Here is a 27934-nt window from a genome sequence, read left to right on the forward strand (position 1 = left end):
GAAAAAGTAATGAATGATTGAGAGAAAGTAATGATTGTATTGTTGAATTATGAAAAAAGTAACGAATAGTTGAGAGAAGTTAATATTAAAAATTGAATTGAATGGTTAAAAAAATTAAAGAAAAATGAAAAATAATAATTATATTGTTAAAATGAAGATAAATGAAATTGAGTTGAATTGAGTTAAAAAAATTATGAATCCAAACAAATCCTATCGGACGAAATCGGTTCACGAAAATTGAGATTCAGAGCTCGAATCAAAATCCCACAAGTGAGAGATCGCTTTTATATGTCATGAGATCACCATTAATTTATGAAGAGAGGGCGCACGTGGCAAAGAGCCACTTACTCGCCCCATCTGCTGGAGGGACTGCTTTTAATGCGATTAAACTGGCAATTTCGTCATGACTTACACAAATTGCATCATTTAGATCTCTGAAAATTTTTTTACATCGAATTCGTCATTGGTCACATCGAATTCGTTCTCTGGTAACATCAAGTTCGTCTCGGATCACATCAAGTTCGTCCCTGGGCACATCAAGTTCGTCCCTGGTGACATTGAATTCGTTTCTGGTAATATCAAGTTCGTCCCTAGTCACCTCAAATTCGTTCCTGGACGGAATTGCCAGTTTCCTCCTTTTAATGTATTAGAGAAGATAGAAGATTAGATAGATAGATTAGATAGATAGATAGATAGATAGATTGAGTCCATTAAGCTATTCGAAAGTTATGCGACCATTACGATTTTTTACCTTGAAATCTGGTTTACATGTCCATAATACTTCATAGGAGGAAAAATTACAAAAATGATCATATAAATTTATCCTTTTTCGATATAAGTCCTATCAATTTCACTTTGACTTTTATAATCCTAAGCATTGACTTTGTCAGACACTTATGGTCCAAATCGTGACTAACCGCTAACCGGTATTGATATGGACATGCATGGTGTTCAATCTTTTCCACCTATATTTAAAATACTTACGTGAAAATTAAAAGAATAACAGAGTTAGTCCTGAATTTTTTTTTTCATTTTTTGAACTTGAATCATATAAGTTCAATTTTGGAAAAAAATAGTCCTAAATCGTTTCAAAAAGTGATAGTTTTGGTCCATTTCGTACCAACAGGTTTGGTCTATTTCATGACTGACCGTCAATGGACGATGATGTGGACTAAGCGCCACGAAAAATTTTAAAATTTATTTTTTATTTAAATATTTACTTTAGAAATTAATTAAAAATTGATTTTATGGAATTTTTTTTAAAAATAAAAAGTTTTTAAAAAATTCTATAAAAGTAGAAGAAAAGTTAAATTAAATTCAAAAAATTAAAATTAAATAAAATTAAATAAATTTACAAAAAAATATAAAAATTAAAAAATAAGGGCGGCGAGGGGGAAAGATCAAAAGGGGGGGCCCTTCCCTAGAGCCTCCGACGACCTTACCCTATTCGATATCTAGGTAATCATCTCGCCCTTTCTCATTCTTCAACGAGTTTGAAAATTAGCGTCCACTTTTTAAATTTTATATAGTTATTTTTGAATGGGGTAATTACACTGGTGGTCCAAAAAGTTTCACTAATGTATCAAGTTGGTCCAAAAAGCTTTTTTTACTACTTGATGGTACAAAATGTTTCAAAGTTATAACATGATAGTGCAAACCGTCATCTCGCCATTGACATGGGTAGACCTTTAAGTTAATTAAAGAAATATTTTGTACTATTATGTTACATCTGTAAAACATTTTGGACCATTAAGTGGCAACTTCAAAAGAGTTTGAACGATCATGTAACGTTCCACCAACTCCTAAAAACATATCAAAGCCACGTGTCGACCACATTTCGGCCACATCAGTTTCGCTTGACGGTGTTAATGGTGAGATAACAATTTGTACTATCATGTTACACTTTTGAAACATTTTGTACCATCGAGTAGCAAAAAAAACTTTTTGGACCAACTCAATACATTAGTGAAACTTTTTGGATCACTAGTGTAATTACCCCTTTTTAATATAAATTTTTACATTTATTATTTTCCTATCTTTTTCATTTTTTATTTAATTTTTCTGAATCTTTTAAATTATTTTGAACTTTTTATGAACTTTTTGTAATTCTTTTTGAATTTTTTTTCTATATTTTCTCATTTTTGAAAAATTCAATTTTTTTGTAAGTTTAATTAATTTATGTAATTATTTTGATTTTTTCCTCTATTTTTCTAAAACTTTTTAATTTTCTCTTAAATTATTTTCAAAATTTTTAAAATTTTAAAATTTTTTTTTAAAATTTTAATTTTATTGAAAATTTTCTAACTTTTATTTAATTTTGGTTAATATTATTTCAATTTTTAAATTTTCTTTTATATTTTTTATGTTTTTTTAAATCTTTAAAATTTTTTGAAGTGGCGTCCAATGGTTGGTCCACGTCTGCTATATTGGCTGCCAACCGTAAGCTTTTTTTACAGCGTTAAGTCCACATCATCGTTTGTTAATGGTCGGTTATGGAATGGAACAAGACTGTCACTTTTCGAAATGATTTATGACTGCTTTTTTCAAAATTGAACAAGACTCAAATTCGAAAATGTTTAAGACCATCGCTGTAATTCTTTTAATTTCCACGTAGGCATTTTCAATACAGATGGAAAAGATCAATGTCGTTTACGTCCACATCAGCACTAGTTAACGGCTAGTCACAATTTGGATAATCAGTGTTTAACGGAGCAAATGTTTAGGACTGAAAAATACGGAATGAAACTTATAGGACTCAATGTCAAAGAAAGGCAAACTTATAGGATTATTTTTGTAATTCTTTCGTTCCTAGGATAAATGTATTTCGAGGTACTGGCACGGTCCTTTGGCATCCGTGAGTCAAACTATAAGGTGGTGTATAAGCTTATGTAACGATCATGCATATAATAAAGTTCGGAAAAGTTAGGTTACAACGGAGAACATGAGCATTTCTCCTCTGTTGAGAGCTCTTCCTTCTTCCCTTCATTGGAAGCTCGCCTCTCCTTCTTCCTCGTTTCTTCTTTACTCCCCTGCTCATCGCTCTTCAATGACCCCACCTATTCTCTACCTACCTCGTAAAGAACTTACCATCCTTAATGCTTTGAACTATCTCGACTTGTCCTCAGAGCTCTCCTCACCAATCTTGTACATCCTCCCCGCTATGGCATTAATGATACTCTGAAACTTTGCTTCAAAATCTACACCTTCTCCTGCTACAAATCACCACACAATCCCCGCCGTCCCACCTCACTTTAACCCTCCCTTGGCCCTACAAGATACCCTCGTCAACCAGCAAACCTACAATGGACCTTACAAATCTCAGCGTCAACTCGGAGGACATGTTCAAGGCCCATATGTCAATGGCCCCAAAAGCCGAAGTGCTTGACCTACCTGCTAATGAAGAAGAAATGCTCGATTCCAGCCCCTCACTCTCCCCGTCAAGCCTTTTAGCTTCATGATCCCTCCATCTCAAACTCGTCATCCCACGCCTCATCTAGGCATGGGCTACAAAGAAAGGAGTCTCGATAATCCCTGATGACCGTGATAAGGAAATTCTGGTATGCCTTTTTAGGGACCAGAGGGATCTGATCTCAGCTAAGAGAGGATAAGCATATCACGTTCAAGGTGCCCACATGATGCTAGTAAGGTGGGATCAAGGCCTCCCATTAGAGGAAATCAAGTTCTCTATGGTCTCCTTCTGGATCCAACTTCGGGGCATCCCACCGGAGATGTTATCAAAGCTGAACATTACACAGCTCGCTAAACAAGCTGGCACTGTGGTTCAAATTGATTGGAAAAATAAAGGCAGCATTCCCAAATGATTCGTCACTCCAAGAGCTCTGGTGAAAGTCCCGACAACAAAGCCGCTATGCCAAGGGTATCTCATCACCAGGAAAAACAACACGGCATCATGGGTTCACTTTAAATATGAAAACCTTGAGACCTTCTGTTGCGATTACGGCACCCTCGGCCATGAACAAGGAAACTGCAACTCAGACTAGGCCATCATTCCAGACAAATACGGGCCATGGCTCCAATTCGATCCCAAGAACGACCTACCCCCACCTCAAGTAGCTGTCGTCCCGAATGTTTCCCCATCAAATATCTCCACTGGCAGCACCTGCTCATCCATCACTGACCTCAACGGCTCTCCGTACCCCCAACTTTTCTCCCAATCCTCTAACCCACCAAGGCGGCACTACTCCCAAGAAACCATAAATACAATGTTATATTCAATATACATGACAATCTGGCAGCTTTAGCTCCCGATTTTGACTTTTCATCAAAGCTATCTCCAACCACGGGGTTATCCCTTACTACTGAGGAAGGAGACGTTGCTATCACCCCCTCGAGAGACCCACGCTTGCTTCTTCACAAAAGGAAAGGCGCCGCTCCTTACCTCCTCCCCAAGCCAAAGTGGGCCCCACCTCCTGAAAGGAAAATCACAAGCAACTAGGCTTGAAGAAAGCCCAACTTAGCTGGACCGGATTTGGGATCTTTCCCACCACCAGAATTACCCAATGAACTCCCTCTATATGGGCTTCACTCACATTCAGGCCCACGCCCCATCCCCAATTTCTAAATTTCACCCCCAACTCTGCAGCACCCGCCCAACTAAACCAATTTCTACCATCAACCAGAGACACCATCCCAACACCTTTAGCCACGCCTAGTTATACCTTCCCGTCTATTAGGAAAAGAAAACTTGAGAGATGCCCATGGAAGACTTTATCAAGCGTGCAGCTCGCCACAGTGTTATCCTCAATAAAATGGCAAGAACTCTTGGAGAAGCAATGCAAGAGGACCCTCAGTTTCGGGCTGCCTTCCCGGACTACCACTCTACCCAAGGGAACTATCTGATATCACCATGGTAGCACCCAGATCAGCCTTACTATGTGGAGGAAATGGAAGATGGAAATACCCCCGTAGATATCCAAATGGTCGAGGAGGTGGGCCCAAACATGCCTCCGACTTATCCATGAGCCTACTAGCTTGAAATTGTCAGGAAATGGTAGGAGACTCGACAGTTCATGCCTTGCGACTCCTCCAAAATAAACACCAACCCAGCATGATATTCCTTTCCAAAACAAAAATTGACTCTGAACGATGCAATAAGTTAGCTCGACGATGCAAGTTAGATGGAATTTTCTCCGTGGACGCTTCAACTCAGTGGGGGGCCTTTACCTGTTATGGGATACAGAGCTCAAGGTACAAATTCTTACACACTCTCCTTACTACATACATGCTAACATAGATCATGCTATACTGCTTGCTTCTTGGTGCATTACTTGTGTCTATGGCCCTCCATATGCCAACTTGAAACTTCTGTTTTGGTTTGAATTACCTGATCTTGCTGCTTCGAATAACCGTCCATGGCTACTTGTCGGCGACTTCAATGAAATCTGCTCTAGTAATGATAAAAGAGGCGGTATACCTTTTGCTTCCTCAAGCCGCTCTTATCTTGATGATTTTATAAACTGCTCGGGTTGCATAGACTTGGGGTTCTCTGGAAATCCTTTCACTTGGAGAAATAAACAAACCGAACTTGCCCATATTAAACGAAGATTTGACCGTGCTATCGCAAATGATGAATGGCGCCTTTTATTTTCAAAAGCTGGTGTGAAACATCTTCCTAGTATCAAATCCGATCATAACCCCATCTTGATCCAGCTCTGGATGGACTCCACCAAATGGCCTAGACTTTTCCAATTTGAGGAAGCCTGGACTCGTGATCCAAGTAGTAAAGAGGTGATCGAGAATGCCTGGCAGATTGAAACAAAAAGGTCTAAGGCTTATCAATTCTCCTGCAAAATAAAAAGCGCAAAAAAGACTTGAAAAAATAGAACAAAAATTGTTTTAGACATTATGATACTAAGATTGCAGGTATTATAAAAGATATTGATGAGTTGCAACGACTGATCAGACCCCTGAAATAAAAGAACACGAGGACCTCCTTCTTGCTTAACTTGACGAAATTCTGCTAAGGAATGACCTAATATGGCATTAGAAATAGCGGGGACTTTGGCTAAAAGATGGTGATAGGAATTACAAATTCTTTCATCTTTCCACAATCATCAGGCGAAGAACAAATCACATTGTTGCAGTTAAAGGATAAGGAGGTCAATGGATCGAAGATCCCGAAGGTATCAGCGACTATTTCCTCAAGAACTTCAAAGACCTCTTCACCTCGACAACTCCCACCTTCCTGGATGACTAGAGGGTTTAATTGATCCTGTAATCACATAAGAGGAGAACACCCTCCTTGTCTCATCCCCAACCCAAGAAGAGATCATCAAAGCCCTGAACTCCATCCCTAACCTCAAGGTGCTTGGACCCGACGGTATCCCCTCTTTATTCTATAAACACTATGGCCACATAATCAAACCACTTCTCATCTCGGCAGTCCAAAACTTCTTCACCTCAAGCAAAATCCTCAAGGAATGGAACAACACATTCATCACTCTCATCCTAAAATTTTCGAAGGCTTCCACTTTCAAGGACTTCCGACTCATAACCCTCTGCAACGTTTAAAATCCTTGCAGAAATGCTCAAACCCCTTCCTTCAAAGACTAATCTCCCCGAACCAGACTGCCTTTATTGAAGGAAGATGGATAAATGAAAACAGTCTCCTTGCACAATAAATCATCCACACGATGAAAACAACAAAAGCTCAAAAGGGTTAGGTCAGTCTGAAGATCAACTTTATGAAAGCTTGTGACAATCTTGAGTGGAATTTCACCCTCACAACTCTTAGATAGTTTGGCTTCCATGAAAAGTTCATCGCTTGGATATAACAATGCATCTCTACCTCCACAAATGTTTATCCTCATTAATGGCTTACATCATGGACACTTCTCCCCGAAAAAATGCCTAAGACAAGGTGACTCAATCTCTCCATATCATTTTATCATTTCCATAGAAATATTGTCTCGTCTCCTCTATAGGGCCGAAGCACAAGGAGTCATCAAAGGAATCCAAGTCAGTAGAGGTGCCCCTAAAATCTCACACCTCATATTCGCCGACGACTTGATCATCCTCGCAAGGACAACCACCTCGGAGACTAACAACGTCAAGAACATCCTAGACAAATTTTGCTCGTGGCCGGGACAAGAGGTCAACTTATCCAAATCAGGAGTCTACTTCTCAAAGATCACACCAGCCACCTCCCTAAGAGAAATCAAAGACACAATGGGAATGAAAAAGCTCAAAGAAGACTCTCGCTATCCCCGTTCCTTATTAAGAAAAAATGAAAAGATTCTTTTTAGTTCATCATTGATAAAATAAAGAATAAACTTTCGTCTTGGAAAGTAAAATCGTTATCTTGGGCATCTTGGGCAACTTTAGTAAGCTCAGTAATCTCCACTATCCCTATCTATACCATGTCCTTATTTCGACGCCCCAAATCCACACTCAATGCAATTGACCGAGCTGTAAGTCGATTCTGGTGGGGGAGCAAAAAAGAAGAAGGGATTTTTTTCACGCCGAAAAGCTGAGCCTCGTTATGCCAACCAAAAGCTTCCGAGGGCTTGGGCTTTAAGAGAGCATAAGACTCCAATTATGCCATGTTTTCCAAAACAGCTTGGGCCCTTACTTCTAACTTTGACAGCCTAGCAACCCGAGTCATGAAAGCAAATACGGGAATTTCGCCCCGCCAGCGTTTTTTTTTTTTTTTTTTTTTTGGATAAATGATGAAACTTCATTGATAACAGATGAATTTACATCAGAAACCAATACCATTTTCCTCTATACGGAGTAAAATAAAAAATACCCAAGAGCTACTCCCAAGTCAACTAGTTGCAGTATCAAAATGGTGAAACATATGCCTCGCAATGATAGAGTGTGCAATTTTGCATGAGAATCGAGGGAGAACAGACAACTTTGCTTTCACATCCGAGAAGATCCTTCGTATTATAATTGTTGGAGGCGAGACTTGATTCCGGTAGAGCCTGGCGTTCCTCTCCCTCCAGATGCAGTAAATGTAGTGAGTCCAGAGAAGTTTAAGACAAATAATATCCAGCTTCTTTCCACGGAGAGAGGAAACCCAGCAAAGTTCCGTATTCCAGTCGACATTGTGTTTGTTCATTCCAACACGGTCTAATAAACTTCTCCAAATCCCTTGGGTGATAGGGCATTCAAAAAAGAGGTGATTTCGGGTCTCCAATTCCAAACTACAGAATTCGCATTCGGGTGCAGTAATCGAGATTCTCCAACTCATAAGCCTATCTTTTGTACTCAATCTATTATGAATACAAAGCCAGCTAATGAAAGAGGATCGAGGAAACTGGCCCTCAAACCAGATTGCGTTCCTCCATTCCATCTTCTGGCTTCTGGGACTAAAGCATTTCCACGCACTAGCAACAGAAAATGTCTCGGATTTGTGAGCCGTCCATGTGACCCTATCACGAACAGAGAGTTGAATTGCATTAGCGAGATCACGGAGCAGGCCAGCTTGCAGATCCGAGCTTCTAGGCCAATGCCAGCATCCATCAACCAGAATCGAACTAACTGTTGCGTGCTCCCTAATCGACGGAAAGCACTGGAGCCCCCTGGTGCAATAGTTTATTAAAGAACCGACCGGTAACCACTTGTCATACCAGAAAGATACATTCGTACCAGCCAGCGTTAAGCTGCAACTACCTCAAGCATTTGGAAGGGACTACTTTGGTGCAAAAATACACTACAAACATGTACGTGTTTCTCCATAAGAGATGGTGCTTCCACCTCGATCTGGCATGACCCATGGATTCCGGGTAACCCCTACCTCCCAGGCTTAGGAATACATGCTGAACTGGATACCAAGGTACGTGATCTAATGCTCTTCAACTCAAAAAGATGGAACATTCTTCGATCAAGACACAGTAAGAAATATCATGAAAGTCCATATCCCCCAAGAAGAATGCAAAGACTCTGTTATCTAGACCTCGACCTCTTTGGACTCGCACAGTGTTAAATCCTTTTATCTCTTGGACCAACAACACATTCAATACTATCCAAGATGTTAATTGGAAGGCTCTCTAGCGCCTAAAGATCCATGAACGATTGAAAATCCACTTATGGAGAATTGCCAGTGAATACCTCTCCTGGTTTTTCCAAAGCGGTGCACCTTACCCGCTTTGTCGTACCAGTTTCGATAGCTTTGCACATCTCTTCCAAGAATGCATCTTCTATCATGTCGCTTGGATGAAATTACCATGGAATATATGCTCTGAAGCAATCCCTTGTCTGTCACCAATAGATATTGTGAATTTCATTGCAAATCCTCTTGCCATTAGCACCCGACTATTGGCTGATAGTTTACCTTTCACCTTGTATGAATCCCTTATTTTATATCAATTGTGGTCACTAAGAAATGATGTCTTATTTGCAGGTAGCATTGCAGATCTTTCTGATTGCCTCCGCCGTATCAAGCTTGCCTTCACGGAACACAGAGCCTGCCAGACACCCCTGCCACATTTTGAGTTCAGATCTGGACAATTTCAGCACATGGAGGAAACGAGCAGTCTTACCAAAGATTAGAACTACATATACACTGATGCTGCTTGGACGGCAAAGAAGTCCAGCCTTGTAGGAACCAGAAACCAACCAAACATGCCCATCTCGCAGTCGTGAATCTCCAAAGCAGAGACGGGTTCCTCCTGCAAGATGAAGCCAAGGCAATTCTGCTGGTAATCACCCTAGCACTTGAACACGGCTGGAGAAAGATTTGGATTAGATCCGATGCTTTACTGCTTGTTGATGCTATCATCTATCCCCATCATTCCCCATGAGAAATTAAAAGTATCGTTTCAGATATCGTTAGGCTACTAGCTCTACTTTTAGACTGGAAATGCACTTCGATTTCTCGATCGGATAACTCTCAAGTACACGACTTAAGCCAATACGACAATAAGTCCAATATTCTCTCCTTTTGCATGCTTGAGGGTTATCCTCTCATTGTACCGCTATCATCTTAGAAATATATTCTTAATCTTACTTATCAAAAAAAAAAAACTACCATGCATATATACATTTTCTTTCTATGTTATGTATAGTTCACTAGTTTACCTTCGATGATCCCTCCATCGCTCTTGATATCCAATATAAGTTCTTTATCGAATATCATTTTTCCTACGCATTATTATTTCAAAAAAAAGGAAACTAAAGCTTAATAATTACTTTAAAAGAAAGCCTTTCTTATCATCGATTTCTCATGTCTCAATGGCGTAATGGGCTGAAACATATAACTCCTTATAGCAAGCTACCAATTAAGCTCAATTCCATCAGAAACCAAAATTATAACAATAATATACTAACATATTCCCACGCCATTTACGTGAATTATATACCTTCGGAAGAATTAAAATTGGAACTAAAATAAAAAATTCGGTCATCCGATGCTATATATATATATAAGAAGATGGGTTTTGCGGCACTGACAAATTAAAGCGCACATATATACTGTATTAGTTTCATTTACATGGATCCAAGATTTGATGCATATCTGGTTAATTAATCTACTATTTCGATGGAAGTGGCGGCCCCCTATTTCATTAAAGTTGTGGTTGACATTTAAATAATCAGATCCAAACTTCACACGTCTCAGTAATTTATATATAATTAATTAACTTATATCGTTGAAATTTAGTTCACAATAAATAAGATTTAAAATTATAAATCTCTGGCTACTTATATTAATTAATTAGGTTACACAATATATAAAATTCCTCCAAAATCAGCTTACTAATAATAATATATTTCTTAATAGTATTATAATTAATTCAATCCTTGTTTATAATTAGTAGGTACGTACTTAGGTCAATGGCTGCCGGCTGCAAATTGGTCTTCTTTTACCTTCTCACGCGACACATACTCGTCCACTCACGTGTGGCATGGGTTAGACTATTGAATATTCCAAATGAAGACCAGGTACCCCCTACTATTGATATTTCTCTACTACTAGATAGTGTGTCTATATATATATATATAAGGGTCGAATATAGATTTGCATTCAATTTCGCCAACTAAAATTGGAAAAGCAATTCAATTTTCTTATATATATATTTGAAATTTCTATATATAGCACACCTAACTTAAATTTCTCCTTTTGTAATTGCCTTTCTCTCTCTGGTTGTTGGGTTCCACCAGTTGCAATCGCTTTCTGAAGGAAAAAAAAAGTGGTGTTCAAGTTTGGGCAGCAAATTTCAGGAAAAAAATTCCTTCATTAGCTAGGCTGGAGGAAGAGGAAAATCCAAACAAGTATTACTTTTATCCCCATTAACTTACCATTTTTATCATTAACACACTATTTTTTTTTACATGAAAATTGACTAATTATCAATTTGATATCAATGTTAGTACGATATCGCTTCACTTATTAATGTTAACAAGGATTTGCAGATATAACACTTGATTGGTTCACGGAGGCTAAGTGGGTCTCGAATAATTTTTAATAAAATTAGTTTGAAAAATTTTAAAAAAATAATCAAAACCCTAATGGAGGAAGAGGAGGAGCCTGGCAGTGAGGCCTTGTGCGTAGGCCACCACCTCCATAATCGTGATTACTGGCTGCCTCACCTCGATTGTTGAATGGTGACTGCTGATGAGGCCCCATGACTCGAATTTGAAGAAAAAAGGCAAATTGAGCTTGTATATATGTACCTATTTATCCAAAGTTAACTATATATAGATTGTATTTAACCTAAACTGGTATACATACGTCGAGTTCCTTTTTTTTTTTTTTCCTTTTTCTGTTTTCTTTCTCTTGAATTACATCGAGTTACTTGATTAGATAAGTATCCTACCAAGAATTTATAATATATATACATATATATATATATGGATGTTTATGGATCATTTGAGAATGAACATAAGTAATGAAGTATTGATCACCCTCTTTTTTGGATAGATGTATTGATCACCATTTGTGAATTAGGGTTTGCGTGTAAACAATTGGCTAATATTTGTCATACCAAAAAGAGAAACATTTCTAATACATTTTAAGAATTACGAAAATCATTAATTAATGTAAACCTGAAATTACAGGTGCAGTAATATTTATATATAATTATACATATAATTCAGTTCTCAGTGAAATTTTTGAAGCCCCACTAGATAGGGAAAGAGAATGAAACAAGCATGGCAAGTCCTTCTAATTGAGATAATAATGATATAGAACCTCTTGAGATTTTAGGTGAAATTGTGCTCCTAGGCAATAAGTTTGATAATTTCTCGATGTTCTGGGAGGATCGCATGAAAAGACCAGTTCGTGCACTTCTCGTGCAGACAAAATATTTGATTAAATAAGTATAAATGTACTTAACATGAGCTTTGTATATGTGATTGAATATTTTTTTCTTTAAATAAAATCTTAAATTCGAGTCTTTATAATGAGAAAAATTCTTATTTAGTAAAGTTTTATTTTTGGTAAGACTTGAATCTAAATTAATGGTGACTTTCGAAATAAGTGGTGGAAAAGAAAAAACGTGATGTATGTATATGTTCATGCAAATGCACACAAATCAACTATATGGAGGACTGGGGTCAATGCATTCCATGGGTTGATGAATGGACTGTGACATGTATATTATCGGTCTTGACACGTCATATGATATGTAGTTACCAAAGTGTCCTATTCCAACTTTTGCCTTGCTAGAATTGCTGGGAATTTTACACCCAGACAACAAGAAATTTCCAAACCTCAGTGGAGTGAACGTCATGGTCGGGTTACTCACGTCTACGCGTAGCATATCGTGAAATTTTGAGAAGATCATTTGACAACTATAAATATATACATCTGTGTGATATTTCTTTAAGCGATATTTACTTCGATTAATTTTCCGCAATTTTGTGGCACCAATTGAACGAGAGTTACGTCTTGTCCGATCTATTCTTGTAAGTTATCAGATTATGGGCATAATTGGGTTCGATAAGTTCACACGCATATTTTGGTCACTTTTGGTAACATTTCAATGATGAAACCTGTATATCCTTCTAGCAGATGAGGGTTAAATATAAATACAATCAGCCCCACCAGAAAGACACAAAGCAAAATCTCATAATAATTTATTTATTATTATATATTGATGATTGGAACGATTGATATATATATATATATATATATATATACACTTTCTATTCAAAGAATGGGTTAAATTCCTGCTTTCTCACACCAAATAAATGTTTGCTATTATTACAGTAACTTTTCTTTTTCTAATACCTTTCTTTGTAAGTTCTAATTACACGAGTAACTAGGGTTCAATCCCATGCATTGCATGGTTGTATTCATATATTTATATTTTGTAGGAATTGTAATACTTATATTGTAATATATTAACTTATTTATTATTATTATTATTATTATTATTATGAAAAACAAAAGTTCTAAACAATCAAATTTCAATAGAGTTGTATAAATGCTTTTGAATAGTTCAATTATAATTTTAAAATCAACGTTCTTATTATGTATCGTAAATTTATTTAATTTATTTGACAATTTTAATTTGTATTATATATAATTATATATTTTTATTCTTTTTATATTCTTTTTAAATTTATGAAATCTTCCTTCTGGATAAATATTATTATTATTCTAATTGATATCATTTTTTTAATATATATAATTTTCCTTCGTAGTTAAGGATTGTTATTATTCTATATAATGAGACATTATATATCTATATATATATTATATATATATGTATAGTAACTTCATTTTTTATATACACTTCTTATATATTTCTTATTCTTTTAGAATTTATTAAAAGGTAATCATTTCTATGATTCATGATTCCTATTTTTAATACGTTAAATTTTACTTTTCAATATGCTCGTACATAAACATGTTTAGCTTTTATGATAAATTATTTTTATGCTTCATTAATTTTCATAAGAATATCAAAAAATTTATATCAATTTTTATAATGTTACAATAAGTTAATTGTTTATATACATTTATCATTTATATAAAATTAAGAAATTACAAGAAAAATATTCTCTTAATTGTATTTAGTAAAATATTTAGGCACCTTTAATTGCATTAATAAATATTTTTAATTATTATTTTTTTATTAATTTCTCCATATTATTTTAATCATTATATATAGTGAGTAGGAGATTCAAATACATTAATTTCATTTATGAATAAATTTTAATTATTATCTTTATTTTTTAATTTTCCTTTTTCATATTTTTTGAATTTTCTTTAAATCATTTATTATAAACCCAATCTCATTTATTATGCAACCAAGTAAATTTTAATTATATATAGATTATATATAATTACATTATTTTATATATTTTTATTCTTTTATATTAGTTTCAAAATTATGGAATATTCCATTTGGATAAAAATTATTATTATTATTATTCTATATAATATTATTTTTTCAATTTATATAATCCTCCTTCGTGGGTAAGCATTGTTATTGTTTTATATAATGAGACATTGGATATACTTTTTATATATGTATCTTAGCTCTATTTTTTATATATATACGTTTTACATTTTTCTTATTGTTTTAGAATTTATTAAAAGTATGATTCATGATTCAAAATTTTAATACATTAAATTTTACTTTTTAATAATCCTCATACATATACGTGATTAGTTTTCATGATAAATTTTTATATCAATTTCTATAAGTTAGGCTCAATTTTGTATTATCACCTACCTAGCTAGCCTGATAATCAATCCACCAAACTCACTGACCCACCGAAATTTATGCATTAACATATGTATGTCGTGGACAGAAATGGATCCGTTATATCGTGCAGTGGAGGGGCCTTAAGTGGTCGAACAGTAGATTGGACCAATAGACAGACGGCAAGGACGGAAATCTTGGTTAAAATCGAGAAAATACATAAAATTCTTATAGTGTGTTTGGTTTTAGAGTTAAGTTAAGTTGAATTTTGATTTTAATTGATTTGTAATGATTGTAATGTTGAATTATGAGAAAAAATGTGTAAAAATAATGAATAGTTGAGAGAATTTATATTAAAAATTGAATTGAACGGTTAAAAAATTTGAAGAAAAATTGAAAAGTAATAATTGTATTGTTGACTTTTGTTGTGTAGTAAGTAGAGTTAAAGTTAGAGTTAAAATTTTAAGATTAAATTATGAAATCAAACGGACTGACCTCCGAAAATTCAGAAATTTCAACTTCATTGCCAATGCACTATTATGTGTGTAAATATTGGTCAAAGGTATGAATCTTGCCGTGCTTGTTCTTTAATATGAAGATACTGCGATGGTACCTGTACATTTTGGACAAATTTATTATCTAATTAATTTTCGCATGCAGATCTCTTCCTAACAGGCCAAGTCCAAACCTCCCCCACTTCATAAACAATTGATGACGGAAAAAAAATGCATATTTTGTGTACTAACCAATTAACTAAATTATTCGAAAAAAATTTCCGTCCTTAATCATCTTTCCTACATGCTTTCTCTCTCTCTCTCTCTCTACCACGTAGCAGTGCTTTTTTAATATTCATGCACCCATAAAACCACTAATTAATTAATTCATTCATTAATTATGGCAAATATCTCGATCAAGCTATTTTAGAAAATTAATCGAGACATTAACTATTTATTTATGAGTTCCAATTTGCCAAAAAAAGTACAATCAAGAGGAAAAATATATATATATATATATATATTTATTTTCTTTCCGAGTTGGGAGATTATCAGTTACATATCATCCACCACACCGACGCCCCCACAGCCCAACAGACTTCACTGTTTCACAACCCTCGCCCAATTGCGCAGAATTTGTACACCCGGTTCACGTGCTCCGGTGAGGGAGTTGGCCAGTGGGACCCACTGGTGCATATAACTACGGCTCACATAGACCGGGAGTATGTTACGCATCTCCTCGCGAGTACAACACGACGACACATTCCGCGCTGGCAAAATAAAAAGATTCCCATCATCCTCCGTCGCCTGTCCCTTTCGCCCCCTTATCTCTCTCTCTCTCTCTCTCTAGATTTTCGCAGAGTTCTCAATTTCACTCTCTCTCTCTCTCTCTATAGATTTTCACTCACCGCCATGGCTGCGTCGTCTTCCTTCTCCAGCCTCTAGATCGGTGGGTTTTCCTGCGGGTCGGATAAGATGGGCTGCGCGAGCTCCAAGCTCGATGATCTGCCGGCGGTCGGCCTCTGCCAGGAGCGCTGCTCCTTCCTCGACGAGGCTATCCGCCAGAGGTACGCTTTCGCCGACGCCCACCTCGCCTACATCAGCTCCCTCAAGAGCATCGCCCACTCCCTCCACGACTTCTTCGAGCTCACCGGTCCCTACTCCCCCGTCCTCAACCTCCCGCCTCACCGTAAAGGATCCGACCCCGCTCCTGCTGCGGTCCCGGCAGCCCCCAAGGGGCGCGGCGGAGGGCACGGCCACTCCCGCTCCGACTCCGGGTCCCACCTCCACTTCCCCTCCGACTCCGACGGCGAGTCCGGGTCCGGGTCGGTTTCGCTCCACCACTCGGGCCACTCGTCTCCCGTTTACTTTCACGGGGGCTCCGTTGATTACGCGAGCCCAAGCCAAGTGGAGGCCAACATGATAAGTTCCCATCAAGGTGGTTTTTTGCACATGAATTACATGAAGAAAAAGGCCACCCCTTCCGTCGTGTACGAGCAGAGACCTCCTGCGAGCGGCCAAGGGACCATTCATTTCGGTGAATCCTCCTCCTCCTCCTCTTCCTATTATCCATACCCCTATCAGCTCGCCAACACGTATCCGTACAATGGGTACCCCAATTATGGTGATGCTGGTGGTGGCGGCAGCAGCGGGGGCGGTGGTTATGGTTATTCGTCACCACCTCCGCCGAGCTATGGAGGCTATGGTTACTCGCAGGCGCCGATAGCGGCTGCAGAGTCCTCCACCAAGCCGCCCCCCCCACCGCCTTCGCCGCCTCAGCCCTCTGCCTGGGAATTCTTGAACCCCTTTGAGACCTTCGACAGGCACTACAGCCCTTACACTCCGAGCCGCGACTCAAGGGAGGTGAGAGAAGAAGAGGGCATACCTGATTTGGAGGATGAGGGGTATCAGCACGAAGTGGTTAAGAAGGTTCATGGGAATCAGAAGATCAGTGATGCTGGGAATTACTCGAATGCTGGGAATTACTCGAAGGCTGTGGCGGTAGATGACCCCGAAGACAGGGAGGCCAATGGGAAGCCCCAGATGTATCGGGCTGGGCCAGGTCCTGCAGCAGAGGGCAGCGGGGCTGAATACGAGGTCCATGTTGTGGATAAGAAGGTTGTCGACGATGACGGTGAGAGGCAGAGGTCTGAGGAGCGTCCAGAGAGTGCAGGCAGACCCAAAGGCTTTCGAGGTGTCTTCGATGCCGTGAAGGAAATTAAGATCCAATTCGAGAGGGCATCTGAGGCTGGGAACGAAATTGCAAAGATGCTTGAAGCCGGGAAGCTTCCGTATCGCCGTAAACACCAAGGTAGTTTTGCTGCCCTCAGAGGACTTTTTCGAATTGGTCAAGTTTCAACACATGATTTTTTTTTCCTTCCGGCTCTCTCCGGCAAGACAAAAAATTTTGGCTTGTCCATGTTCGTAAACTCGGTTAAATGTGCTAGGGACACCTATAGCCAGTCAAATTGTTGTCTTTCGGTGAATGTTTGCTTGATTCTGTAGATTTTGTGCTCCGACAATCATATCAATACATCTGACAAATGAGGACTCTGTAACTTATTGAAAGTGAAAGTTCGAGAGTTGATACGCCGTACCTTTAATTGAAATAGAAATCCAAACTTCTATTGCTTTCTTGCTTATTTAGATTCTAAATTTTTTATTTTTATATATATTTGATAGCAGTGACTCCCAAGATGGTGCAAGTAGTCACTCCTCCTTCATCAGTTCTATCTTCAAAAGCTTCGACATCTACAACTACATCTACAACTACAAGCACAGATCCATCATCCTCGTCTGAGGTGTCTGGGCCAGCTTCCGTTGATGAAGACGTCGGGATGCGATCTGGAAATCTCTCCTCCAGCTTACATAAGCTTTACCTTTGGGAGAAGAAACTCTATAACGAGGTTAAGGTATGTGTGAGCTGCTAATCAGAAACTTTTAGTGGATTGTTAAAATTTACACGATCATAGTGCCTGCTCTGTGGGCACTTTTTGTTTATTCTCCTATTTCCCCGGGGAAGAACCATTGCTCATTCATGTTCTCTAACAAAATATACTTGGTAAAATGAGATTCTGTAATGGGGTCATAGTTGGCGTTTGCAGCTCTCCTGGCATTTGTTCTATTATTCCTCCATTTCAAGTTCAATCTTTTATGAATTTCACTTTTTTGTAGGCTGAGGAGAAGATGCGTGTAAACCATGACAGGAAGGTCCAGAAGCTCATGCGATTGGACCAGAGGGGTGCTGAGGCTACCAAAGTTGATGCAACTAGAACTTTGATTAGAAACCTGTCCACCAAAATTCGGATCGCAATTCAGGTTGTCGATAAGATATCTGTCACGATAAATAAGATACGGGATGAAGAGCTGTGGCCCCAACTTAATGAATTGATTGAAGGGTATGTGAATTTACAATTCCTCGTCTGGCTTCTTGTTAGTTTCCTCTTTAATGTCATCTGCTTCAACTTCTCAATTTGCCGTATTGTTTTCTCCTGGAAATCATCATTTCTTTCACAAACTTTCCCTCAAAAGGGTAATGATTCAGGCAGCATCATCCCGCCCCCCATGATATGGCAGTTATGCTTTCACGCAGAAATCTGTTTGCTGGAGTCCGTGAATTTTACGGATTATGCTGCCTGAATTATAAAAAGACGGTTTTTGGAGTTCATGTTCTATTTGATGCTGCATGTTAGACCAGGTATTGGAATGTCTACCTTTAGGTTATCTATAGTCTGTATCGTCAAATTTTGTATGACGTGAGTATGATGTTGAAAAAACACATCTGAAACGAGCGGGGCCGATGATTCTTGGGTTTCTTGTAGATCCTCAAATACAGTTCTGTAGTGTACACTCATCTAATTACCCATAATTAGGCGCAAAACTTGGATAGAATGGCGCTTGTATGAACATCATTCTGTTAACAGTCCTGTATGACGATAAAATATTCCTCTTATTTCTTTGAGCTTTTATCTCAAATTCTGATCAGTATCTATTTTCCAACATCAAAACAAGTCACTTGGAATTAGCTAGTCTGATTGTACTGTATTCTCAACTGGTATTTACATCATATGATTATACAGTGAACTGCAGCGTTTGTCTCTTCTAACTGAGTTGCCAAATTCCACTTTGGAGCAACAAAGGATTTCTCTCGGAAAAACCATGGGCTGTTTAGGATTTTTGAGGACACAAAAGAATGGTAGTTGTTGTTGTCATGACCTGTCATTTTTTGACAGTACTGTGTGGTGATGATGTGTTGAGGATAAGATAGTACTCGAGGAATTGAAAGTAAAACTAGCATAGATTTTCAAGGCATGCTTGAGGTGGTAGTGGAGCTCGGTGCACAAATCAGCAGTGGCTAATTTACCACTATAGTGGCTGGTTTTAATGATATTAAATGATAGTGGTTCAAGATAATGACTAATAATTTTTTGAGGATAGCATTGTCAAAGTTCAAATGTGTATTTGGCTTATAATGAAAAACTGTTCTTGTGCTTTAGTTGAAAAGTTGTGTCATTCCATGATGTTATAATTTGTGCTTTGTTCTTTTTCATGCCCTTCAATTATACCTCACAGGTCATATGAGTTATAATCTAATCTGAACTGGATGACTTCATATGTAGGAAAGTTGATGGAAAAAGAACTTTAAATATATCATAGGATCTACTTCATTCGGTGAGAAGGTGATTTTCGACGACACGAGGAAAGATGTTCTGCAATTTAGATTGGATCTTCTGAATCTCAATGTATCGATTGCAAGCAGTGCATCAGTTGATTCATTTATGCTACAACTTAGGATTCACGATTTGAACCCTATTACATTAGGGTCCATTACATCTCCATTGCATTAGGGATCATTACATCTCTATTACATTAGGGGTCATTCCATCTCTACTACATTAGGGATCATCACATCTCTCAGGTTAGGTTGTTCAGGAGACACTGTTTTGCTGCACCTCTGTTGCATTCCCTTGCATTGATTGCTCTACCTGTCACCATTGAAATTTTGATTTGAATCTTATCTTATCTTTGAGAAAATGATGAATTGCCTTCCTAACAGTGCGTTTTTTCGTCTTATTATCTGTGCCGGGGCCTAACATGTAAACTATTTATGCTTATAATTTGCAATGTAATGGTAAATAAATGTCTCTGTCCTATATATTCAGGCTAACCCGAATGTGGAAATGCATGCTTGAGTGCCATCAAACGCAATGCCAAGTAATTGGGGAAGGAGGCTTAGGTCCCATAGGATCGGGCAAAATGCTTAGTGATGTCCATCTTGAGGCCACCTTGCAGTTTGAGCGGGAGCTCATTAACTGGACCCTGAGATTCTCGAGTTGGATCAGTGCCCAAAAAGGCTTTGTCAAAGCCCTAAACAATTGGCTCCTCAAATGTCTCCTCTATGAGCCTGAGGAAACTCCTGACGGGATTGCCCCATTTTCTCCTGGCAGAATTGGAGCACCACCTGTCTTCGTGATCTGCAACCAGTGGACCCAGGCCCTCGAAAGGATCTCTGAGAAGGAAGTCCTCAATGCAATGCGGGACTTTGTTATGGGCCTTCTCCATATATGGAAGCAGGACAAGTTCGAGATGAGGCAGAGGATGGAGGCAAACAAGGACTTAGAGAAGAAGGTGAAGAATCTTGACAGGGAGGATCAGAGGATTCATAAAGAGATTCAGGCGATGGACAAGAAGATGGTCCTCTTTGCTGGTGATGGAGATGATCTCGCGGTGGCTGGTCCTGCCATATATCCTAGTGATATGAGTATCGATCTTCAGGCGAGCTTGAGGCGGATCTTTGAGGCCATGGAGAGGTTTATGGATAGTTCAAGTAGGGCTTACGAGGAGCTCCTGCAGCGATGCGAGGAAGAAGAAAAGCTCGCTCAAGAGCGTGGAAGAGGTTCGTAGAAGAGTGCTTGCATTGCTCCAATAGCACTTTCATCATATTCCTCGGGAGCTTTTGGGAGGATTTTCCCAGAATTCACTACAGCTCTTATCAAGATGAAATTTCATGGGCCTGGGCGAAAACAGATTCTTTCGGACCGGCTTGATCCCAGTTGTCGCTTTGTGCTTGCTTTCCCACTCGATTGTTTTGCGACCCACAGGGATCGGTGGTTGTGATCAACTCTGTCCGAAAGAGTATTTGTTCTCAACCTGATCTGGGGACAGAATCATCTCGCCATGCGATGGCTTCAAGTGACAGACGGTGCTTGGTGGAGGAAGGAGTGGCCCGTGGCCACCTCTTGGTGAGTAACAGGATGTCACTGGCATTTGATCTTCGCCAGCTCCTGGTCCCTAATCATGGAAGTCGGAGAAATACCCTGAGGTGGTTACAAAGAATTCTAATTGATGAGGTGAGAATTTTGCGTCCGAATTGGGGAGGTGGTAGAGAGGGCAAATCATATACCTGCCTTCAGTTTTGTATGTTGTGTAGCCTTGTTAGCAGATAGGTTTAAATGGTAAGAGGGGGCGGTTAGATTAAATCATAGACGCAAGTCGGAAACATGCCCCCTTTGTATAATATATAAGTTCATCTCTTCTTCTGTCTACTTCAATTATTTGTGTGTGTTAGTATTCATTTGTTTCTACTTTCTTGAACTGTACAGATGATGTTTAAGACAGACCAAACTGACAACGTTGGGAAGGAGTGATGTTTCATACCTGATGATGATGTGCTCTTTTCTCCTCTTCACACTTTCCCCTAAGAAATTTCTCCTTCCCTTTCCTTTCCATCTTCTATTAGGAGGTCATTAAGAATGTTCCGAAATGCAGTCGACTGCATGCATCCGACAAGTCCTGGAACTTTCTATCGACTATTGACACCCCTACGAACAACGGTTTAATATTGTGTTTCCTCGAGTCCTTTCATATTGTTTTGAGTCATCTTTCTCATGCAATTACTGGCTAGCAATGGTTTATGCATATCGGAACACCAATTGTGATAATTTTTTTTAACATTTTAAATTTAATTTTTTTTAATTTTTTTTTTATGAATAAACAACACTGCGTTGGACTTCGATTGTGGAGGTGTCTGCTGCCTAACATTGATTGAGACTGTAACTTTGACCTCAAAAGCCTTTTTAAATATTTCTTTCTCAATTGTCAGCTTAGTGGTTTCCTGTTCAACCAAGCGGCTACAAGTGGCAGTTCAGTTCATATGCCACTGTTCCATAAATATTACACATGAGTGAAAGCTGATAGCCGACGTGAGAATATATGCTTCCACTCAACCAAATCTCTCAATTAACAATACAAATTCCACCAAAGGAACCACCCAAACAGATCAATCCCAATGACCCCATTCGATCCAAAGAATCAATGCAAGTGAGGAAAGCAAATTTGACAGCGGATGAGGAGCCTGAAAGTTAGCGTTCTAGATTCGCATCTCGATTTGAGGTGAATCATATCGCGTTCTCGGCCTTATAATGAAACTCTTTTGTAGTAGGAATCAGGGGCGGAGCCAGCTCATTAGCAGGGGGGCAATTGCCCCCCTGAACTTTGGATTTCTTTGAAATTTTACCCCAAAATTATGTAAAATTAGTATTTTGCTCCTATGAAAAAAATCATTTATGTACTATTTATATCGAATAACATTTTTGCCCCCCGGACGAAAATTCTAGCTCCGCCCCTAGTAGGAATAATATGTTTTTACGCGCTTGTTCTATGAAAATTCCCAGCACATATGGATCTTCATGCGTGCAGTAGGGGGTGATCGTTGGGACATCATTTTCATTGTCATGAATCTGACACATAGAGAGAGAGAGAGAGAGAGAGAGAGAGAGAGAGAGCGTGTGTGTTGAGAAGGGCCCAGATTTATTAAGCTGAAATCTGATAAAACCTTTCTAATTAGAACAAAAGACAGGGCTGTGTTTGACAGCTTAACTCAATCCTGGAAAGACCCGAAATAATATTAAAAGGCAAAAAAAAGAGAGGCAGAAAATACAAAACGAAGGATGAAGTGGTGGGGGGGAGAAGAACAGTTGGGACATGGTAAGATCTTGTGTTAATCGGTAAATAGGCTCTGAGACAGAACAGGAGGAACACAGCATAGGTACAAAAGTGGAAAGTGAACAGTTAAAACTTGTTCCTTTTGAGCTCCTCCAGCAATCCTAATCAAACCACCACAAAGAAACGAACCCCATTGAAGGTGACGAAGACCAAGAAGAAGAAGAAGAAGAAGAAGAAGCTCTCTCTCTGGCTTTGTAAGGTTTATTTGAAAGGAAAGGTGAAATTTTGGAACACATGGGTTGCTGCGAATCATCGCTTCTAAGAGAGACCCATCCTGAGAAAGACACCAATGCTCAGGGCACGACCCAGCAGAGCCGGTCTCCACCACCGGGTGGGGCCGAGCCAGCTCAGGGCGGGATTCCGGTCTTCTCCGGGTTTTCCCTCTCCGAGCTCAGGGCTGCCACCAGCAACTTCAGCTCTGAGTTCATAGTGTCCGAGAGTGGCGAGAAGGCCCCTAACTGGGTGTACAGAGGCCGCCTCAAAAACGGGTCGTGGATTGCCGTCAAGAAGTTCAGCAAGATCGCTTGGCCTGACCCAAAGCAGTTCGTGGTAACCCGACCAAACCCCGTGACTCGTGATTGCTTTTCTGCTTGCCGGTGTTGTTATCGAAAACTGATGTACAGATAATTCGGTTGGTTGATTGATTGATTGTAGTTGTAGTTGGTGGTGATGGTTTCAGGGAAAATGGGTTGCTGTTGTTGGAGATTGCTATTTTCAGTGTAACATGAAACTTGGAAATTGGAATTCATTTTTTTTTTTTTCGGTTACAAGAGAAATCGATGGGCCTAGTATATTGAAATAGAAATCCTAAATATCTAATAAAGGGGCATGGGGATTGTATCGAACTAGGGACCTTTTGGTCACCAAGCGAGAGTTGCGCTACTGCGCTATACCCCTCTCGAAACAGAAATTGGAATTCATTTTCGTGGCATGTAAAGCTGGTAGCTTTAGTTTCCTTCATTAGGAGATTGCTTGTTTTCCTGGTATATCTTGGGAAATGGATACACTTCACATTATGACGCGCCGTTCAGTAACAAAAGCATGTCGAGAGTAGTTTCTCTTTATTTAAAACTGTGAGGTTATTGATGTTTTGATGGGTTTTGCTAGTTTTTTTGGTAGAAATTATGGGAAGCGGGTAAACTTGTAATTGCGAGGTTCTTAATATTCAGGATGAAGCAGGGAGTGTCGGGAAATTGCGACACAAGAGGCTCGCAAACTTAATTGGGTATTGCTGTGAAGGTGATGAGAGGCTGCTCGTTGCAGAATACATGCCAAACGATACGCTGGCAAAGCATTTATTTCACTGTATGTCTTGACCTCTCACTTCTACTCTAAACCTTTGGAGTCTTCGACTGTTTTCAGCTATAGCTTGTGTTTTTAAGCAATGTAGTTTAGCTCCGAAGTCATCAAAGACAGTAACCCTACTGCCTTGAGTTTGACTTCATGCTTCATGATGGTCACGAACTTTGAAAGGCATAAATTCGTGTACTTCGCCAACACTTATTTCAATCTAATGATAGTCAGATTGTAGTGACCGAGCCCACAATGTACACTTAAAAAAGTGTTATTGTTACACACGGTCCACCTAAAGTGCTTGCTGTTGTATTATTTCTTCTGGATACCATGTCTGTGAACTATTTCCTTCTACAACATTGTACTGCAAATAATCGATAAGGGCAATGTTCTGTTTTTCTTAGATACATCTGTGTCTTCCGTTTATTGTCGGCAGGGGAGAACCAAACCATTGAATGGGCAATGCGCCTAAGAGTTGCTTTTTACATTGCAGAAGCCTTAGATTACTGTTACAGCGAAGGCCACCCTCTATACCATGATTTGAACGCCTATAGGGTCCTTTTTGATGAGGTGATCAATTCTACTCGGTATCATTATTAATTGTCATATTTTCTTTGTTGTGATCAAGTATATTGATGGTTGTTGGACTCAATAGGATGGTGATCCTCGTCTTTCGTGCTTTGGCTTGATGAAGAATAGTAGGGACGGGAAAAGTTACAGTACAAATCTTGCCTATACTCCTCCCGAATATCTCAAAACTGGTAATCAGGTCTTCTTGTATTGAACAATAATATTGAGTCCACTTGTCGAGAGGCACCATTTTTTGAAACCTAGATGGGCATTTCTGTTATCATTTGGTAATAAGCCCTTACAATGCACTGAAAAGATATCCTTTGTTTGAATTTCAAATGCCCCAATTAATGGCCAATGACCTGTTTGAGATGCTTTGTTCTATTTCCTTGCTGTCCCATCCTGCCAGACAGGCTGGTAGTCATTACTCTTCAAGTGTAGTTTGAACATTTTTAATTACTGCCATGATCAATATAATGTAGGAAGGGTCACACCTGAAAGTGTTATGTACAGCTTCGGCACCATCCTTCTCGACTTGCTCAGCGGAAAGCACATTCCTCCAAGTCATGTAAGTAATTTGGGTTGTAAACATCACTTGGCTTTGCCACATGTTCATAATAGTAATAAGGTGTTTTCAATCCCTTGACGTGGAGCTGCTTCTTTTGCTGAATGCACTTCCTGGCTTTCGGGCCCTGATAGTTTGCTTTACGTGGGCAACAATAATCAGAATTTATGGTCAAGTCAGATGGCTACCTCACTTCAAATAGTTTGAGGACGAATCCTTGTTGATTTTGTTTGGTTAGATACAATATATTTTGATCTTGTAAGAGTGCAATTTCTGGTCTCAGTGTATAATATCCGTGAATTCATGCCATGCAGGCTCTTGATATGATTCGAGGAAAAAACAACATGCTTCTTATGGATTCACATTTGGAGGGTAAGTTTTCTACTGAAGAAGCGACAGTGGTTGTGAATCTTGCATTTCAATGTTTACAGTACGAACCAAGGGAGCGGCCCAAAACAAAAGACCTTGTCAACACACTTGCTCCGCTGCAAATCCGACAAGATGTAAGGATCTCTCCTGTAGTTAAATTGAACTGTACTATATTCTTTTGCGAGCAAATTTCTTGGAGTCAAAAGATAATCTTTTGCTGATAATTAAATTCCCGGTTTGAGCTAGCTCGATCTAGAGTATCTTTCTATTCAAAATTCTGTAACTAAAATGTGGAACTGCAACTAGCTAGAGAGCAGATTTACAGTCAGTGCTGCCGATGGGATCGAGGGAAAGTGATATTTTGGTATCTTAAGAGTCTCAAACTTTAGACTTGAAAATTTACCTGTTGGCAAGCTTGATTTACGTGCTTGTGTGTTTTGATTCTCATAATCATGGCTATATGCATTTAAGGGGCAGGTCCCATCTCATGTAATGCTTGGAATCGCGAAGCGCGAGGAAATGCCACAGACTCCTCAACGCCCGCTCTCACAAATGGGGGAGGCCTGCTTACGCATGGATCTCACGGCGATTCACCAGATTCTAGTTACGGCACACTACAAAGATGATGCAGGAAACAATGAGGTAACTAAATCCACTCCAGCGTTTTGCTTGATCTCCCAATTATTTTCTTTGCAGTGTCAATGCCAAGTTAATGATGTGGGACTATTTGTCTTTAAAACTCTGAGCAGTTATCTTTTCAAGAGTGGACCCAGCAGATGAGGGACACGCTGGAGGCGAGAAAGCGTGGAGACTATGCATTTCGTGATAAAGATTTCAAAACTGCCATTGACTGCTACTCTCAGGTTTGTTTAGTTCGATAAACTATAGTTTTCCAAACTTTTTCACATGGTAGTAGAGCCAGGATTCAAGTATAGTATGCCATTCTAACAAGTTTTTCAATCGGTTGGTTGGCTGCGGTCCTTCTGAGATTTTGATTCTGATACTTTTTGAGTCTCTCTTTTGCAGTTCATAGATGTAGGAACTATGGCCTCCCCCACAGTCTTAGCCCGAAGGAGCCTGTGCTATCTCCTATGCGACCAGCCTGATGCTGCCCTCAGGGATGCGATGCAGGCACAATGTATAATAGCAGATTGGCCCACAGCCTTCTACATGCAGTCTGTTGCCCTCGCAAAGCTTGACATGCACAAAGATGCTACCGACATGCTGAATGAGGCGGCCCTGCTTGAAGAGAAGAGGCAGAGATCGGGAAGAGCGTCTTCATGATGATGACCGCAAAATGCCCGTTAAGAAATAAGAAAATTTGAAAAGGCCGTTCTCTTCATGAGACATCAATCTTCCTTCGTTTGGTGCTTCCCAAAAGATCGATTGGGCCCCCAGTGTAAATACCAAGCAGAGTCGGGAGGGACTGGGTTTGTGTGTTATCGGAATGTATCCAGGATCAGATATTACGTTTTCTGTTTTGGGAATTGTGTTGCATTTCCCCTTTGATTGGGAATATAATTATACAATCTGTGACTCCTAACTGTATTCCGAACCAAAAAAGAGAAGAAAAGAATCATTCTTAAGCTAGGAAGGCTCCTGTTGAGGCATCATGCTGCAGATTTGGCCAAGTTCAGCAAGCTATAATCTCGAATGACATTGTAAATTGTAAAATTCTCCTTACTGTATTCTGAACCAAAAAAGAGAGAAGAAAATAATCGTTCTTGAGCTAGGAAGGCTCTTGTTGAGGCATCATGCTGCAGATTTTGGCCAAGTTTGGCAAGCTATAATCTCTACTGGCATTGTAAATTTGTAAAATTCTCCTAATTATATTCCGAACCCAAAAAGAGAGAAGAAAATAATCATTCTTTAGCTAGAAAGGCTCTTGTTGATGAGCTCATGGACTAGAAATGAATAAGAAAGAATTGTAGAGAATAGAATAAGCTAAACTCACTTGACAAGATAACTCGACATGAGTAAGAAAAGTCGTTTTGATTTGCCACGCCCAAGGATAAACGATA

At 39.1% G+C, this 27934-nt stretch overlaps 2 protein-coding genes across 5 annotated transcripts; both read left to right on the plus strand.

Moving 5' to 3' along the window:
* Window positions 1-15922: 15922 nt before the first annotated feature.
* Window positions 15923-21976, plus strand: LOC116203373 (protein ALTERED PHOSPHATE STARVATION RESPONSE 1). Of its 3 annotated transcripts, XR_004156249.1 has the most exons (5): window positions 15923-17423; window positions 17795-18024; window positions 18287-18510; window positions 20275-21462; window positions 21715-21976. XR_004156249.1 is itself a non-coding variant. In XM_031535069.1 (4 exons), the coding sequence occupies exons 1-4, from the start codon at window positions 16088-16090 to the stop codon at window positions 21014-21016; spliced, it is 2532 nt and encodes an 843-aa protein (XP_031390929.1). In that variant the 5' UTR covers window positions 15923-16087; the 3' UTR covers window positions 21017-21794. The 3 variants fall into 3 exon arrangements, 2 of the variants coding, with proteins under 2 accessions (XP_031390929.1, XP_031390930.1); XM_031535069.1 differs by having other exon boundaries at window positions 20275-21794; XM_031535070.1 differs by having other exon boundaries at window positions 17798-18024; window positions 20275-21794.
* A 1088-nt stretch (window positions 21977-23064) lies between these two features.
* On the plus strand, window positions 23065-27507 carry LOC116205803 (serine/threonine-protein kinase BSK1-like). 2 transcript variants are annotated; one of them, XM_031538460.1, is made up of 9 exons: window positions 23065-23665; window positions 24286-24421; window positions 24846-24979; window positions 25065-25170; window positions 25462-25547; window positions 25859-26047; window positions 26385-26555; window positions 26663-26776; window positions 26940-27507. In XM_031538460.1, exons 1-9 carry the CDS (start codon window positions 23351-23353, stop codon window positions 27195-27197), a joined length of 1509 nt encoding a protein of 502 aa, XP_031394320.1. In that variant the 5' UTR covers window positions 23065-23350; the 3' UTR covers window positions 27198-27507. The 2 variants fall into 2 exon arrangements, with proteins under 2 accessions (XP_031394320.1, XP_031394321.1); XM_031538461.1 differs by having other exon boundaries at window positions 23067-23665; window positions 26391-26555.
* Window positions 27508-27934: the final 427 nt, after the last annotated feature.

The sequence above is a fragment of the Punica granatum genome, chromosome 4, assembly GCF_007655135.1.
Source record: "Punica granatum isolate Tunisia-2019 chromosome 4, ASM765513v2, whole genome shotgun sequence".
In the NCBI taxonomy this organism is placed as follows: domain Eukaryota; kingdom Viridiplantae; phylum Streptophyta; class Magnoliopsida; order Myrtales; family Lythraceae; genus Punica; species Punica granatum.

What these genes read in the sequence shown, in the direction of transcription:
- LOC116205803 (XM_031538460.1), top strand. Translation starts at nt 23,351, where the DNA reads ATGGGTTGCTGCGAATCATCGCTTCTAAGAGAGACCCATCCTGAGAAA. An exon ending in TCCCGAATATCTCAAAACTG is followed by an intron (nt 25,171 to 25,461) that starts GTAATCAGGTCT and finishes AATATAATGTAG; the next exon opens with GAAGGGTCACACCTGAAAGT. An exon ending in CCATTGACTGCTACTCTCAG is followed by an intron (nt 26,777 to 26,939) that starts GTTTGTTTAGTT and finishes TCTCTTTTGCAG; the next exon opens with TTCATAGATGTAGGAACTAT.
- LOC116203373 (XM_031535069.1), top strand. Translation starts at nt 16,088, where the DNA reads ATGGGCTGCGCGAGCTCCAAGCTCGATGATCTGCCGGCGGTCGGCCTC. An exon ending in AACTCTATAACGAGGTTAAG is followed by an intron (nt 18,025 to 18,286) that starts GTATGTGTGAGC and finishes ACTTTTTTGTAG; the next exon opens with GCTGAGGAGAAGATGCGTGT. An exon ending in CTTAATGAATTGATTGAAGG is followed by an intron (nt 18,511 to 20,274) that starts GTATGTGAATTT and finishes CTATATATTCAG; the next exon opens with GCTAACCCGAATGTGGAAAT.